The following is a 17859-nucleotide window of genomic DNA, read 5'->3' on the forward strand; positions in this document are numbered from 1 at the left end:
CTGTCCCAGTGACCCCCACCACAGCAGCCCCAGCTGCTCCCCCTGCCCTTCCATGGAGCTGTGGGATGGACACAGCCCCGTCCTCCCATTCCAGATGGCTCCAAATCAGCTTTTCCAAGGGGAAATGGGGCACAGGGAGCTCCCTCCCCAAAGCACAGACACCAACCTGCAGATAAATCTGCTCCCACAAACCCCCCCGAAGTCTGCACATTGCTCCCATAAAACAGCAGGGAATTGGGATTTGGAGAAGCTGGAAGGTGCAAAATTCCCTTTATCATCCATAGGAAAATGAAAGACAGAGGCTCCAGGAGAGCTGCAGAGGGGCTGGGGACAAGGCCTGCAGGGACAGGAGCCAGGGAATGGCTCCCACTGGGAAAGGGGAGATTGGGCTGGGATCTTGGCAAGGAATTCCTGCCTGGGCTGCAATTCCCAGATTTGCTGGGGCTGCCCCTGGATCCCTGGCAGTGCCCAAGGCCAGGTTGGATCCACCTGGGGCTTGGATCCACCTGGGACAGTGGGAGGTGTCCCTGCCATGGCAGGGGTGGAATTGATGATTTTAAGGTCCCTTCCATCCCAACCCATTCCATGAGAACCATGCATGAGTTGCTCCCCAGCTCTGTCCCCCACAGGATGAAGAATTCACTTCCCCCTGTTATTTCCAGGGAATTTTTGTGACCCCTCATTCCAGGCTGCTCCCCCTCACTGCCCCCATCCCTGGCTTTGGGCAGGAGCAAGGAGGAGGAGGAGGAGGAAAACACCAGGAGAAGCCACAGGATTCCCTTGCAGTGAGAGATGGAGAAGTGTTTTGGTTTTGTGTAGGAGATATTTATGGAAGTGATGTAAAGTTTTTAGAAAACTATTCTGAAGGTTTTGTTCTAATTTTTATTACTTTTTTTTCAGTTCCTGTCAATAATTTTTATTTATAAAAATATAAATATTTCTTTATTCCTTTTTAAAATTTTAAGCCTACTTTACCTTTCTCCTAATCCTACCTCACAGCAAAAAAGTAAGTACACTAAAAATCAGCCAACACTAAACCCACCACACTCATTAGTACATTAACCAAATATCTCAAAATTAGCAAAATTTCAAATTAGCAAACAAAAACCACCACAAGAAGGAACAGAGCCACAGGAGCAGCAGGGATGGGAAGAGCAGAGCTGTGCATTGGGAAGGGATGGAAACAAAAGTACACAAGTTTCTCCAACCAGAAGAGCAAAAAAGATGCTGAGATGATGGAAATTTCTCCAAATTTTTCACCTAAAATCCACAGATGTGGTTGGATGTCCACATCCCCCCTCATCCATCAGCACAGAGCCAGGAGATTGGAATCCTTTGCCAGAAACCTGAACATGGAACTGGAAACTACCAGACAACACCTCCACCCTGTGATGTTCCTAAAATTGATAAATATCCTTCAAGTGATTAAAAAATATTAAATAATTACATAAAGTATTCCCTGCATTAATTGGACACCAAATAGAAATGGAATTCCTGCTCCTTCCCAGCCACAGGGACCAAGGAAGGATCTTCCCAAAGCTCTGCCTCCACAAGGAATTAAAGGAGAATTTTAAAGGGAATTCTGCTCTAGGAGTTGCTGCCTCAGGTAAATCCAGCACCTGGAGCCCTCCCAGACATCACCTCCGTGCACAGCTGGATGCACATTTGGGTTGGGAGGGGTTTCTGCACCTTCAGGAAGTTTAATCTGAATGAAAAGTTTGCTGAACTCTCAGGTGCCAACCGGCCCCTCCCCACAGCTCCAGTCCATGAGGGAAGGCTGGGTTTGCTTTCCCCCAAAAAAAACCCAGGAAAGAGCTGGGAAAATAAAAAGGCACTGAAATACAAGGAATTAAATTAATTAATGAACTCCTCAAGTTAGGCTGCTCCAGAGAAAGGCTGGGGGTTGTAAGACACAAAATTGAATTTGTCTCTGCCCATAAACACGACAGCAAAATCCCAGCAGCTCCTGGAGAATTCCAAGCAAGCATTCCCAGGCATCCATCAGCACCAGGGAAGGATCTCAGTGCCCCTGGCAGGAACAGCTCCCTGCCCCTGCTCCTGAATTCCAGCAAAGATCCAAAACCCTCCTGGAGAGCAACTCCAGAGCCTCTCCCAGCTCTGCTGGCATGAGATGAAATCCAAATATTCAGTGGGAGTGGGAAAGGCAATTCCTGATTTAGGGCACAGCCGGGGAGCTTCAGCTCATCAGCTCAGCCTCCACAGACACAACCACTGGAAAAGGCAACAGAGGCACCAGCCAGGTTTGGGCTGGATTTAAAATCAGTTTAAGATGCAAAATTCGTGGAATTGCAGTGCACAAACTCTTGGTTTTTTATCCCAAAACTGGGGAATCAACCCAATGTCTCCAGGTCTCCCAATAGCACCAATTCCCTGTGCAGGAAAGTGGAAAATGCAAGTGGAAAATGGAGTTATGGGGAGTTGTGATGCCTCAGGTTTTAGTTCTTGTATTTTTCACATTCTGTGCTGCTCTAGTGTGTGGGTCTGAGCTTCACATTATGGGATGGTGACAAAACAATTCCTGCTCCAGCTGGGCACCAAGGACAAATGATCCAAATCTCAGCCCCAGAGCACAAACACCGTGGGCTGGAGAGAGAAAAACAAGGATGGGACTGCAGGGGCTAAAGCTGGAATGGGACAATGAACTGCAAGATGCAAATGGAGCAGAACTGATCCCAGGGAGAGACCCCATGAGCGCTCGTGCATTTTGGGACCATTTTGGTCCATCTTGGGTTCATTTGGGACCATTTTGGTTCATCTTGGGTCCATTTTGGGACCATTTTGGTTCATCTTGGGTCCATTTTGGGACCATTTTGGTTCATCTTGGGTGCAGCCCTGGCTGGGCTCTTGTGCTGCCCAACGTGGATCCATGGAGAAGATCTTTTTAATAAATCCCTGCTTTATTCTTTAACTCTGTCTGGTCTCTATTCTAGCTCAGCCTTCACAAGGCATCAGTTCCACCCCCAACTGAACATCCCTGACTGCCACAAAATCATGGAAAACTCCAACTGGGAGATGCCAAGGACGCAATGGATCCTCACTTCTCAATGGCCAAGTCCAGGATAAAACTCCAGAATGAAATCCAGGATAAAACTCCAGGAGCAACCAGGGAAGGAACAACCACTCCTTATGCAGCAACAAAATCCCAAACTCATCACAATGCCTTGGCTTGGAGAAGAAGAACTTCCATACAACAAATGAACTTCCAACCTCTTCCCCAAAAAATGGACAATTCCCACCAAAGGCCCCCAAATCCCACCTGTTTCATGGTGGTCTTGCAGACCTTGTTTTCCACCAAATTCCCCCAAAATCCCACCTGTTCCATGGCAGTCTCACTGTCCTTGATTCCCAAATGTCCCCAAATCCCACCTGTTTCATAGCAGTGTCTCCAATCTCAATTCCCACCAAATTCCCCCAAATCCCACCTGTTCCATGGCAGTCTGATCCCAATCCCCCCAAATCCCACCTGTTCCATGGCAGCCTGATCTCAATTCCCCCCCAAATCCCACCTGTTCCATGGCAGTCTGATCCCAATCCCCCCAAATCCCACCTGTTTCATAGCAGTGTCTCCAATCTCAATTCCCACCAAATTCCCCCAAATCCCACCTGTTCCATGGCAGTCTCACTGTCCTTGATTCCCAAATGTCCCCAAATCCCACCTGTTTCATAGCAGTGTCTCCAATCTCAATTCCCACCAAATTCCTCCAAATCCCACCTGTTCCATGGCAGTCTGATCCCAATCCCCCCAAATCCCACCTGTTCCATGGCAGTCCCACCAACCCTGTTTCCCAAACACCACCAAATCCCCCGTTCCATGCACTCTGATCCCAAATCCCACCTGTTCCAGGCACTCTGATCCCAAATCCCCCGTTCCATGGCACTCTGATCCCGAACCCCACCTGTTCCATGCACTCTGATCCCAAATCCCACCTGTTCCATGGCACTCTGATCCCGAACCCCACCTGTTTCATGGCGGTCTCTCCGATCTTGTCCGAGTGCTTGCGGATGCTCTCCAGGAAGTCCTTGAGGTCGGACATGGAGAGCTCCTTGATCTCCTCGCGCAGCCGCGGGATGTTGTCCACCATCACCTTGCAGAAGCGGTAGTGGCTCACCTGGGGCAGGAAGGTGTGCTCCAGGTGCTCCAGGGTCTTCAGGGCCGGGTAGTGCCTGGGGGAGCAGGGAAAAGTCAGGAATGTCACCCTGGTTTTTTAAGATTTTTCGAAGCCTTCTGATGTTGACATTCTTGTAGCGAACTTTCTCGCACACTTTCTGTACATAACTCATGGTTTTGCATTCCTTTATGGAGGAAGAGAAAGTTGATGGACTGTTGGTTTGTCCAGTGTCATTGGAGAGGTGGCGCTGTCACCCTCCCATCCGCTGTCACTCTTGGAAAACTATAAATGTTGGAGTCAGAAAATAAACTTCCCTTTTGTCTTCACCTTGAGAGCAGCGGTGTGCGCTTGTGTTCTCTCGTGTCCTATAGAGACACAGGAACCCTGCTGGAGCCCTGCTCTGGTGGAGCCCAGGGCACAGGGAATGTTTCTCTGCCTGTCCTGGGATGTCCTCACTCACCTTCAGGAGAACATTGCTTTAACCTTCCATGGAGAAAGCTTCCAAGATTTTGGGATGAATTGGAATCTACGAGTGTGTGAAATGCAGTAATGTAGTTTATCACAGGCTGAAAAACTGTATTTTTGGATTTTTAGTATGGAGGTGTGTCGCAGACATCTTTTATGGAAAATCCTTTCCTTAGGATTTTTCCTCCTGAGAAGCTGAGAGGCCTCAGGAACAAAATGTAACCAATGGTTATCTGCTGCTGTGGAATGCAACAGGTGCATCTGGGATTGGGCTCATGTTGGATGTTTGTAATTAATGGCCAATCACAGTCAGCTGGCTCGGACAGAGAGTCCAAGACAGAAGCCTTTCTTATGATTCCTTTCTATTCTATTCTTAGCCAGCCTTCTGTTGAAACCTCTTCTTCTATTCTTTTAGTATAGTTTTAATGTAATATATATCATAAAATAATAAATCATCCTTCTGAAACATGGAGTCAGATCCTCGTCTCTTCCCTCAACCTGAGACCCCTGTGAGCACGGTCACAGAGGTGGATAAAAGATGGAGGATTTGGGGCATTGTCTGATCTCCTTCTTGCTCTTCATCTCCTTGGGGTGGGTCTCTTCTGCCAAGCAACCATGGAGAAGACAAGAGGACACAGTCTTAAGGTGTACCAGGGGAGGTTTAGGCTGGTCATTGGGAAGAATTTATTCAGAAAAAGGGTGATGAGATACTGAAACGGGCTGCCCAGGGAGGTGTTGGAGTCCACCCCTGGAGGTGCTCAAGGAAAGACTGGACATGGCACTCAGTGCCACGCTCTAGTTGGCATGGCAGTCTTTAGTCCTAGGTTGGACTCAATGATCTCAGAGGTCCTTTCCAGCCATTTTCTGCAGTGTTGGTGGCACAGTGATTGGTTAGAAGAGCCCCAATGCAGATGTTGTGTGAACAAACAATTATTTATTGGTAGAAAGGTAGAAATAAAATACATTCTAAGAGTTAATTGGACAAAATAGTTTTAAAAACCTTAAACCTGTGTGTCTTGTAACTTTTTTAGTACCTTTCTCTTTGTATGCCAAGTCTAGAATGTAGATGGCGTGCTGAACTGCTGATAAGAGAAAAAATAACAACCTGAAAGCCAAAAAAACCCAAAACTCCCATTCATCTCTCAACTCTGGCACGGAACTTCTAAAAAGTCTCCCCATCAGGGGAACCTCAGGGGGAGTTTTCACAGTTTTGGTTTCACCAATTTGTGATTTCACCGATTTTGAGATTTCCCAGCCCAAGGCACCAAGGAGTGGGGTGGGTTTGGTGCTGGCCAATTCCCAGTGCTGTCACTCCCTGCTGTGAGACAGAAGCAGGAGAAAGGCAAAGCAGGCTCAAAGCCTTAAAGGGGTATAAAGGAAAAATTATTATCAGTAATTTTATTAGCAGCTTTCCATCATTTCCCTAAATGTCTCCTGTGCAAAACCATGATACCTGGTTACTGAGAATTTTAGACTTTCTGTGCCAACAGAATTCAGGAGAGAACCTTGGGAATGCCCAGGGAGCCAGGGATTGACCCAGAGGGACAAACACCCGCTGGGGGCTGATATCCCAGGGAATTCTCAGGTCCCATTCCTTCCACAAACCCCGTAATTTTAGTTCAATTGTTTAATTTTGGAAGCTTTTTTTGGGAGCAGCTCCCAGAGGGGAGCTGAGCTCTCTCCCAGCTCCGTGACCCCAGAGCTGAGGGGGAAAAGCAGAATTTGGATAAAATCCAGAGCCAGAGGGGCCTTTTTGGAGTGATTTTCCTGTTCCTGTTGGGGATAGCTCAGCTCCCAGCAGGATGAACATTCCCAGAGAATTCCTGAGCGTTCTCATGGAGCATCCAGGTCTACAAGAAACCTGGAGAGGGACAGGGGACAAGGGACAGAGGGACAGGAGCCAGGGAATGGCTCCCACTGGGAAAGGGGAGATTGGGCTGGGATCTTGGCAAGGAATTCCTGGCTGGGCTGGAATTCCCAGATTTGCTGGGGCTGCCCCTGGATCCCTGGCAGTGCCCAAGGCCAGGCTGGAGCACCCTGGGGTGTGGAAGTTGTGCAGTTGGGTGATCTTTGGGGTCTCCTCCATCCCAAACCCTTCCAGGATTTTACAGTTCCATTTCTGACTGTTTGGAGACCACACAGAGCCAGGGGTAAATAAAAAGCTCTGATCCCTCCAGAGCATCCTGATGCCTCCAGAAATTTTGGACTTTTCCACCATTTTCCACACAGCCATGGCAAAAAAAAAAAAAATCTTTCTGTCCCTTCCTTAAATTCTGGCCAATTCAGAGAAAAATTCCCTCTCTTCACCCTGACCATTCCTCTGGGATCAGCTCCACCTCCAGCTCCTGGCCATGGATTCTCCATTTGGGAACAGCCTGAGCTGGCTTAGAAACACCCCCAAATTCCTCCTGTCTGTGGAGTTTATTCCCCCAAACACAAACGAAACTAATCCCAAACCCAGCCCTGATGGCAGGAACCCCCCCATGGCTGCCCCTCCTGAAATGATCCAAGTGAGACCTGGGGCAGATAAAAAAATGGAATATCTGTGCTGTGTCTGCTGAATGCAGCCATCAAATCCAGGCAAAAAATAAAAAACAGGAAAAATCACAGCCAGGGCTCTCAATATTCCTGAAATGTGGATTTCAGTGTGGGTTTGTTTCTAAATGAACCGATCCAAAAAATGGAGGGGAAAAAAGGGAAGCAATTCTCAGCTGCAGCCCCTGGAAATGCTGCCCACAGGGAGGGCATGGAGCAGCTGGAGGATTCCCTGCAGGAATTGCCAGGGATCAGCTCCAGCTCCCACCCCACATCTGCCAGCAGATCAGCCCCAAAACAGCCCCAGGGCATTTGGAGAGCCCATCCCTGCCCTGGAGGGGCCTGGGAAGAGCCAGGGGCTCCTGGGAATCCCAGAGCAGGGCTGGGATTGCTGTTCCAGCCTGGCACCCAGCTGCAGGCACCTTTTCCCCTTCAGCAGCGGCTCCACGCCCAGTCTGCCACCCCCAGGGCTCCAAAATCTCTCCCTGCTGCTCAAACTAACCAGGATTCCTGCCAAAATCCCAGATTTTCATCCCTCAGCAGATGCAGGGTGGGGAAAGCCCTGGATTTACAGCCCAGCACCCCAAGGCACCGAGTGTTGAGGAATTATTTCTACAGCAGAAAAAGTTTTCTCCCCAGCTCCCACCATCCTGATGTTTCCAGCTCTTTGCATTCCCCCCACATTCCCTGGGATCTCTCAGGTTGGATTAGGATTTGTTTTATGGCATTCGTGGAATAAAATTGCATAAATTTTATTTACTAAAAATTAAATAAAATATTTAATAGATAAATATTAAATTAAAAATATTTCATAAAATTTAATAAAATAAAATTTATTAAATTTTATTTATTAAATTTTATTTATTTACCAGGGTAAAACACCTTGGTTGTATGTAGAATATTGAGCTGCCAGAAAAAACCAAGGAGCATCCACACCTTAATTCCCAAACTCTGAACCTGCTGCCATCCCCAATATTGAGCTTCCATAAAAAAACCCAGAAAACCTTAACTCACCTTAATTCCCAAACTCTGAACCTGCTCCCATCCCCAATACTGAGCTGCCATAAAAACCAAGGAGCATCCACCTTAATTCCCAAACTCTGAACCTGCTGCCATCCCCATTCTCAGCTGTACCACAGGAGGATGAGCAGGATTGTGAGGAAAAGCAGCCAAAACCCAGGAAATTTAACCTGAACTGCTGAGATTCTCCTTAAATTACCCAGCACCAAAGAACTCCTTGGACTCTTCCCCTGAAGCCCCAGCCCAGCCCAGATTTACCTCTTGGATTTCATCTGCTCCCGCAGCTTGCTGTACATCTCCAGCACTGGGAAGAGAAGGGAAACACAGCTCTGAGACAGGAACACACAGCTGGGAACCCAAAAAGGAAACAAAAAATTGGGAATTCCACCAAAGAGCTCCAAAAAGGAGGTGGTTCCTCACCGGGGAGACACAGGGTGAGTTTATCCACCGTGGCTGAGATGTTCCTCTGCTGCAGCCGGCACTGCCTCAGCTCCTCCATGGCCAGGATCAGCTGGAAAAAGGGGAAAAGCTCCCTCAGGATCAGCAACCACCCCTGGGCTCCATCCCAGAGCAGCAGAGCCCAAACCCTGCCCTGATAAGGGGCGAGCTCGGGATGGGGGCAGCTCCAGCCAGGGAAGTTCCCTGAATTCCCTGGATTTCAAACAGGGAGCAGCAAACCCAAAGGCATGGAAGTGGCCTTGGAGCACATCCTGTGCATTCCAAAATGTTATTTCCCCTTCCCATTTTAGGCATCTCTTGCAAGTTTTTTGGTTCTCAAAGGCAGGATGTGGCCGCTCGCTCCTGGGGGATTCTCCTCATCCCAAAGTGAACAGGGATTTCACGAGGCTCCAGGAGAAAGTCTGGGAGAAGGGGAAAACAGGGATACAAGGAGGGAATTCTCACATCCCAAAGCTAATGGAGATTTCATGAGGCTCCAGAGAAAATCCTGGGATGGGGAAAAGGGGAAAACAGGGACACAAGGAGGGAATTCTCACATCTCAGAGTTAACAGGGATTTCATGAGGCTCCAGAAAAAACCTGGAATGGGGAAAAGGGGAAAACAGGGACACAGGGAGGGAATTCTCACATCCCAAAGTTAACAGGAATTTCATGAAGCTCCAGGAGAAAATCCTGGGATGGGGAAAAGGGGAAAACAGGGACACAAGGAGGGAATTCTCACATCTCAGAGTTAACAGGGATTTCATGAGGCTCCAGTAGAAAATCCTGGGATGGGGAGGAGGGGAAAACAAGGATACAAGGCCAGGTTGGACAGGGAATTCTCACATCCCAAAGTTAACAGGGATTTCACAAGGCTCCAGGAAAAAACCTGGAATGGGAAAAAGGAGAAAACAGGGACAAAAGGAGGTAATCCTCACATCCCAAATCTAACAGGGATTTCATGAGGCTCCAGTAGAAAATCCTGGGATGGGGAGGAGGGGAAAACAGGGATACAAGGAGGGAATTCTCACATCCCAAAACTAACGGGGATTTCATGAGGCTCCAGGAGAAAATCCTGGGATGGGGAAAAGGGGAAAACAGGGATACAAGGAGGGAATTCTCACATCTCAAAGTTAACAGGGATTTCATGAGGCTCCAGGAGAAAATCCTGGGATGGGGAAAAGGGGAAAACAGGGATACAAGGAGGGAATTCTCACATCTCAAAGTTAACAGGGATTTCATGAGGCTCCAGGAGAAAATCCTGGGATGGGGAAAAGGGGAAAACAGGGATACAAGGAGGGAATTCTCACATCTCAAAGTTAACAGGGATTTCATGAGGCTCCAGAGAAAATCCTAGGATGTGGAAAAAGGGGAAAATAGGGACACAAGGCCAGGTTGGAAAGGGAATTCTCACATGCCGGAGTTAAAAGGGATTTCTCAGGGTTGAGGCTCCAGGAGAAAATCCTGGGGATGTGGAAAAGGAAAAACAGGGATACAAGGAGGGAATTCTCACATCCCAAAAGTAACAGGGATTTCTCAGAGCTCATGTTCCAGAGAAAATCCTGAGATGTGGAAAAAGTAAAACAAGGATACAAGGTCAGGTTGGACAGGGAATTCTCCTCATCCCAAAGCTAAAAGGGATTATTCAGTGTTCAGACTCCAAGAGAAATCCTGGGATGGGGACAAGGAAAAAACAAGGATACAAGGCCAGGCTGGACAGGGAATTCTTATATCCCAGAGCTTAAAGGGATTATTCAGTGTTCAGACTCCAAGAGAAATCCTGGGGATGTGTAACAGGGAAAACAGGGATACAAGGCCAGGCTGGACAGGGAATTTTCCTTATTCCAAGCTAACAAGGAATTCTCAGGGCTGAGGCTCCAGAGAAAATCATGAGGATGTATTAAAGAGAAAACCAAGCATACAAGGAGGGAATTCTCACATCCCAAAATTACCAGGGATTTCTCAGGGCTCAGGCTCCAAGAAAATCCTGAGATGTTTAAAAGGGAAAAACAAGGATACAAGACCAGGTTGGACAGGGAATTCTCCCTCCCACCCCCGTCCAGGCTGTAATTCCAGGACTGGATCCATCACTTACTTCTTTCCCTTCGTTCTGCAGCTTCCGGTTGGTGTCTGTCACTTGGTTCTGTGGGAATATTGGGAAAAGCACAGAGCACATCCCATAAATCAGGACAATGTTCTTCCCACCAAAACAAACTGTCCATAAACACCATCCCTCCCCACGGCTCCCAGCCCATGGAAAAGCTGTTTATGGCTGAGTTAACAGCCACTGCCACTAGGGGACAAATCCAGGGATTTTCCTCTTTGCCACTGGAGAAAAGGGAAAGGCAACAGGAATTAATTCAGAGGCATGGAAGCCTCAAAATGCTGGAGTTTTCATGGATCCAGTTTGGAAAAAGACACAAGGCCAGGTTGGACAGGGAATTTTCCTCATTTCAAGCTAACAGGGATTTCTCAGGGCTCAGGCTCCAGAGAAAATCCTGAGGATGTGAAAAAGGGAAAAACAAGGACACAAATCCAGGGATTTGCCTCTTTGCCACTGGAGAAAAGGGAAAGGCAACAGGAATTAATTCAGAGGCATGGAAGCCTCAAAACGCTGCAGTTTTTATGGATCCAGTTTGGAAAACTCCAGTTTTCACCTGAGTGAGGGAGGAATTAATTCCCTTCCCCATCACCAAATCAATTCCATTTAAGTTTTAACTCCTTCATATCCCAACAGCAAAGGATTCTTTACCAGGAGCTTCCCCTACAAATAATTATTTATATTCATGGAATTTCTTGTAAAACTTCCTTTGGGATCTTCATTTCCCTCTGGATGGATCCTTGCTCCTGCCTGGTGTAAGATATTTTTATATACCTGGGATAAAAAACTCCCTATTTTTTCTGGATTATTCCACCAATTTCCCCAAGAGGTGGGAAATTTCCACTTGGCAAAGCTGAGGATTCCCTGGAGTGGGAAGAGCTCAGGGCAGCCCTTCCCAGCCCCAGCAGGACCCACAGGAGAACAAAGGGGATTTTGGGGCTCGTCAGAATGGAAAATCAGGAGTTCTCCCATTATCCAGCCAAGGAGTGGGAAGAGAACTATAGGGAATTCTCCTGAGTTCAGGCTGGGACAGCTGGAAGAACCCAAACTTCCAATCCAACATTCCCAGTTCCAGATCTCTGGCACCACAGCCAATTCCTGAGGGAATTCCAGCAGGGCTGCTCAGGGTTCGGAGATTTCACATCACTCCAAGATTTCCATGCCATAAAACCCCTTTTTTTCCCCAAAAATCTCCTCCTGCAGCTCCTAAAGCTGGAAATGTTCATTTCCAAGCTCGTTCCTGTAAAAGGTTTTTTCTGATCCAGGTTCTCCCCACAGTGGGAGCTGCTGCTGCATTCCTGCCCCATTTTAGGAACAAATTCCTGTCTGATTTCCAGAGTTCTGCTCCTTCTGGAAGCAGAACCTTTCCCAGAGCTTGGAAAACACCAAGAGCTGGGAGGCAGAGCCCTGAAAGGGCTTCCAGGAGTGGGAGATCTCACAGATCTGCCTGAGAGCTTCGCTTCCTTTGGAATAATCATGGAAACAAGGAATTTGTAACAAATTTCACCCCAGGGAAGGAACAGCACGTGGGGCTCTCCCATTCTCCAGCAGGATGGGGATGGAGGAGCAGGAGGAGCTCCAAGGGGGATTGGGAAGGTAAAAGAACCATCCTGGAGCAGAAATTGAGCAGGAAACAACTGAGGGAGCCGGGCAGGGGCTGCAGAATCCCTGAGGGAGCCGGGCAGGGGCTGCAGAGTCCCTGAGGGAGCCGGGCAGGGGCTGCAGAGTCCCTGAGGGAGCCGGGCAGGGGCTCAGCCTGGAGCAAAGGAGGCTCAGGGGGCCCTTGTGGCTCTGCACAGCTCCTGCCAGGAGGGCACAGCTGGGGGGATTTGGGATCTTATCCCAGGGAACAGGGACAGGAGCAGAGGGGGAGGCTCAGGGTGGATATTTGGAATATTCCTCATGGAAGGGGCTGCCCAGCATTGGAAGGAGCTGCAGTGGAGTCTCCATCCCTGGAAAGGTACAAAACCCTGTGGATGTGGCACCTGGGAATGGGCTTTGGTGGTGGCTGGACTTAAAGATCTTGAGCAACTTTTCCAACCTCACCAACTCCATGATCCCACAATCTCCATCCTTTCTGAGCTCACCAGGTCAGACAGAAGGAAAACTTTGGATTCATCCACATCAAATTGATTCAGGATCCATTTTTTTGAAACAGATCCTGGGCCACCACAATCTCCCCCCTGGCCCAGCCTCCCCCAGGAAGGTTTGTGGGGCTCCCAGCAGCAGAACCACCCAACCTCAGAGCTCCCTTCCACTCCCACACCAGCCATGGTGCTTCCCAAGCTTCCCAGGATGGAAGAAAGGAGTTCTCCATGATTCCCCCTCCAGCATCTGCATCCCATCTCTGGCCCTGCTGCAGTAGCTGCAGCACTGCTGGCTGCCTGCCCTCCCCAAAACCTGCTCATTTCCTTTATGGTGTTTGGAGCTTTTACGAGCAGGAGCCCAGCATCTCCTCCAAAGATTATTTGATTTGCTCAGATCCCGAAAATCCCACCAGGAAAAAGGAATCCGTGTCGGGTAATTTAAAACCACTCCTAAACTGAGGCTGGGGCTGGGGGGGTTTGCTGCTAAAATCCCCCAGCAATCCCAGCTCCAGGGAAAAGCAGGGCTGGAGCGGGGCCCTGCACGCTCCCGGATTTTGGGGGGCAGGGGGTCGTGTTTGGGATTGTTCCTGCAGTCTCCAGGCCTGGATGAAAACTGGATGATTGTTTACACAGACCCCGTGCTGCTAAGCTGGGCTTGGCAGAGCTGGGCTCTGCTAAGCCAGGCCAGACGTGCAGAGGGGGACAGGCAGGTGGCACGGGAGGGACCGGGAGCACTCCAGGAATTTGTGGGGTGAGCTGTTCCCTCATCCACACCCCAGAACAGGGAGCGGGGGGCCCAGAGAGTCCCTGGGATCATCCCAGAGGGGCAGAACGCTGGGAGAGAGGAGCAAGGGCAGCTGGAGAGGAACCCTGGGAACGGAGCCATGTCACAGACATAGTATCTGAAAAATCCTTTAATTGGGATCTTTTCTCCTGAGAACCTCAGAAGTTTCAGCTTCTCCATGTTTTGCTGCTTTGGAATGTGATCTGGAGAATTGTTTACCCAGCATGTGAATTGTTTTTACTTGATGACCAATGACAGCCACCTGTGTCGAGGCTGTGAGCAGTCACAAAATTTTATTATCATTTTTTTCCTTTCCTTTCAAGCTTTCTGATGAAATCCTTGCTTCTATTCTTTAGTATAGTTTTAATATATCATTTTCTTTTCATATGATATATATCATAAAATAATAAATCAGCCTTCTGAAACATGGAGTCAAGATTCTCATCTCCTCCCTCATCCTGGGACCCTCAAACACCACCACAGAGCCACCTCTGGATCTGCCCCTGTCCCTGCTGGTGACATCCACCCACGAGGGAAGGGACAGTGACCAGAGCCATCCTTCATGCTGGAATCCCAAAAACTGCTCCCAGGTCTCTTCCCTACACATGAGGGGAAATTCTTACACCCAAAGTGCTGTCCAACCCTGGCAGGGGTGGAGGGCCCAAGCCTGAGGGATTTAAATCCATGGATGTGGCACCTGGGGACACGGCCTGGGCAGTGCTGGCAATGGTTGGACTCAGAGGGATTTTCCAATCTGAACAATTCTGGGATTCCATAAAATTAAGAAGGAATCACCTCTGGTTTATGATTGACAGGGCAAAAAGGTGTAGCATTAAAAAGGGCTTGGCAGCCACGTGAGCTGGGATTCCTGGAGCAGGAAATCAGGACAGCCCCAGCTGGGACAACACTGGGGGAGGTGGGATAAAAATCCACCAGGAATGGCCCAGCTGAGTGAGAGAATCAGGGAATGGGTTGGGTTGGAGGCAACCTTAAATCCCATCCAGTTCCGTGGGCAGGGACACCTCAGTCCCAGGTGGATCCAACCTGGCCTTGGGCATTGCCAGGGATCCAGGGGCAGCCCCAGCAAATCTGGGAATTCCAGCCCAGCCCCTGCCCACCCTCCCAGGCAGGAATTCCTTGCCAAGATCCCACCATTCTGTCCATGGCATGAACGTGAGGGCAGCTCTTTGCTGAGCCACAGCAGGGCAGCTGGAAATCACAAATCCCCAAATCATCATGGCTGGAAAAGATCACCCAGTCCAACCATGCCCAGCAGCACCAGGGCCACCACTGACCCCATGTCCCCAAGTGCCACATCCACAGAGCACTGAAATCCCTCAGGGATGGGCATTCCAAACCTCCCTGGGCACTTCCAAGGCCTGACCCCCTTTCCATGGGGAAATTCCTCCCAATGCCCACCCTGAGCTCCCCTGAGGCCGTTCCCTCTGCTCCTGTCCCTGTTCCCTGGGATAAGATCCCAAATCCCCCCGGCTGTGCCCTCCTGGCAGGAGCTGTGCAGAGCCACAAGGGCCCCCTGAGCCTCCTTTGCTCCAGGCTGAGCCCCTGCCCGGCTCCCTCAGGGACTCTGCAGCCCCTGCCCGGCTCCCTCAGGGACTCTGCAGCCCCTGCCCGGCTCCCTCAGGGACTCTGCAGCCCCTGCCCGGCTCCCTCAGGGACTCTGCAGCCCCTGCCCGGCTCCCTCAGGGACTCTGCAGCCCCTGCCCGGCTCCCTCAGGGATTCTCCAGCCCCTGCCCGGCTCCCTCAGGGACTCTCCAGCCCTTTCCCAGCTCCCTCAGGGATTCTCCAGCCCTTTCCCAGCTCTGTTCCTGCCCTGGCCACGCTCCAGCCCCTCTGGGGCTCTCCCCAGCCCCGGAGGTGCCCCGGCAGTGCCAGCACAGGGACACTGTGGCACTGCCCTGGCCCTGCTGCCACCCCAGAGCTGGCCCAGCCCAGGGGTCTCTTGCCCACCTGGGCACCTCAGGCTCGTGTCCAGCCAGCTGATGCTCAAGGAGATAAAATTCCCAAGGCAGTGCTCGGGGACAAACAAGACAGAAAACGCAGCCCTGAGGCTCTGCTCAGGTTTAGTTCATTTGTGGCCACTCTGAGAGGCCCAGCCACAGAAGGTGACACATCCACATCGAGCAAAAACAACAGCAAAAAGGACATTTCTGCAAAAAACCAACCCCCAGAGCAGCCCAGAGCACACGAGAGGAGGAGGAGGAGGAGGAGGAGGAGGAGGGAGCAGGGAGGGCCCCGCTGGCTCCTCACGGGTTCAAAGGCCCAGATCAAATGGAGGATGAATGGCTGGAACCAAACCCACTCTCAGCACTCGATCCTCAGATGATTCCCCAGGGAAAGCCTCACAAAGAGGGCCCAGGGTTTCAGAAAGGCCTTTCTGGGGATGTTTTTGCCATGTGCTGTTTTATGGATCACATAGGCCTGGAAATCAAGGGAGATCCTGAGGGGACAGGGATGGACTTCACAGTGAGCCACCAACAAAGGGGCTGGTGGCAGAATGGGAACCAGCTCCAAGCAAACAAACAATGTGCAAGTCTTGGCTGGAAACAATGCCTTGAAAAAATAAAAAAAAAAATTTAAAAAAAAGGGGAAAAAAGGACTTATTTCATGGTAATTCCAATGGATTCATCCTGCAATGAATTGCTGGGTGAATTCTCCTCAGGACATCCCTCAGGAAGGTGCTCCTGAGAGGAAACCCCTTTTTGGGATGGAGACTTGGATGTGTCAAGTAAGAACCCTGCTGGGAAATGCCACAGGTAGCTTTAAATCAATGAATAAATGTGTTAAAAACAGTGCTCAGCACCCTGACTTCAAGTTCTTCCCTTTTCTCCAGAAAATCTGCTTTTCTGACAGATTTTGTGATTTAGAACTTCAGCTTTTCCAGTCTCCCACACTCCCGAACACCAGGACAGTCCTTCCCAATTGCCAGAACTTTTCACCAGGACAGGCTCCACTCAGCCAGAAAACCTCCCTGAGCTGCTTCCTGAGGACAAACCACCCCTTTTTGGGAGCCACTGCCTCAGCCCCATTCCCCAGGTGACTCTTCTGGGAGGGATTTTGGGTTTCCAGCCCGGGTCCCACCTTGTTCCTGCAGGAAGGGATGGCCCAGACACCTCTCCCTGTCCTGCTTGGATTTGTGGAGGAAAATCAGGGAGGTTTTGACACTCCTGTGCTCCCCAAATCTGGAATATTTGTATTTTAAGGCACAGGAACCAAACTTGAGCCCCCAGCACCTCCAACCTCCTGCTCCCTTTTCCTGAAGCCTCTCCAGTTTCCTTCCTGCCCTTCTTCCAAACTCTCATCCTACAAATGGCTTTTTCCACACATTACTGAGCACTTTTCCAAGAACTGGGTAAATCCCACCTTTCCCTCGTCTTTCTGCACAGTTTTAAAGGCCACAAGACTTATTTTAGCTCAAGAAACTGGGATAAGATCCATGAGGAAAAGCACTTTTCCTAATGAAAACAGGCTTGGCTTGAAGTTTCTTGGTGCTTTTAATGCACCACACTGGTGCAGTTTGGCCAAATAATTGCTAAACTTTCAATGACCAACCCATTGCTCCAGGAACAATTAAAATAAATATTTATATTTTAATTTTTTTTTTTTAATAGAAATGTCATGGATAAAAGGAGAAAAGATTGATGTGGTTCTGAGAATCCCAGAGTGCCTGAGATGGGGCCACCTAAAAAGAGCTGCCCAGGGCAGTGTCAGGGCAGGATTTTCACAGAACTCACAGCGTTGGAAGAGACCTTAAAGATAACGAGTCCAACCCAGCCCCAGCACCCCAACTGAACCCTGGCACCCAGTGCCACACCCAGGCTTTGTTAAACACACCCAGGGATGGGGACTCCACCACCTCCCTGGGCAGAACATTCCAGAACTTTATCACCCTCATGCCTCAGGTTTGAGCTTTTATATTTTCAGATTCTGTGCTGCTTTAGTGTGAGGGTCTGGGTTCACATTATGGGATGGGGAGCTCTGTGCACAGAGCAGGGAGACAAAACAATTCCTGTTCTAGCTGGGGACCAAGGACAAATGACCCAAATCTCAGCCCAGGAGCACAAACCCCGTGGGCTGCAGAGAGAAAAACAAGCAGGGTGGGACTGCAGGGGCTAAAGCTGGAATGGGACAATGAACTGCAAGATGCAAATGGAGCAGAACTGATCCCAGGGAGAGACCCCGGGAGCGCTCGTGCATTTTGAGATCATTTGGGTTCATCTTGGGTCCATTTTGGACCATTTTGGTCCATCTTGGGTCCATTTTGGGACCATTTTGGTCCAT

General features: G+C 49.6%; 1 protein-coding gene across 2 annotated transcripts in view; it reads right to left on the minus strand.

The window, feature by feature from the left end:
- EXOC6B (exocyst complex component 6B) overlaps positions 1–17859 on the minus strand; it is a 311133-nt gene that overhangs the window by 231498 nt on the left and 61776 nt on the right. For both annotated transcript variants that reach the window (XM_066548851.1, XM_066548850.1), the window contains exons 3-6: positions 10683–10730; positions 8571–8661; positions 8409–8454; positions 3981–4185 (exon numbers count right to left, since the gene is read on the minus strand). In XM_066548851.1, coding sequence (XP_066404948.1) covers positions 3981–4185; positions 8409–8454; positions 8571–8661; positions 10683–10730 — 390 coding nt within the window. The remainder of the gene's footprint in view (positions 1–3980; positions 4186–8408; positions 8455–8570; positions 8662–10682; positions 10731–17859) is intronic.

Source organism: Molothrus aeneus, chromosome 4 (assembly GCF_037042795.1).
Source record: "Molothrus aeneus isolate 106 chromosome 4, BPBGC_Maene_1.0, whole genome shotgun sequence".
In the NCBI taxonomy this organism is placed as follows: domain Eukaryota; kingdom Metazoa; phylum Chordata; class Aves; order Passeriformes; family Icteridae; genus Molothrus; species Molothrus aeneus.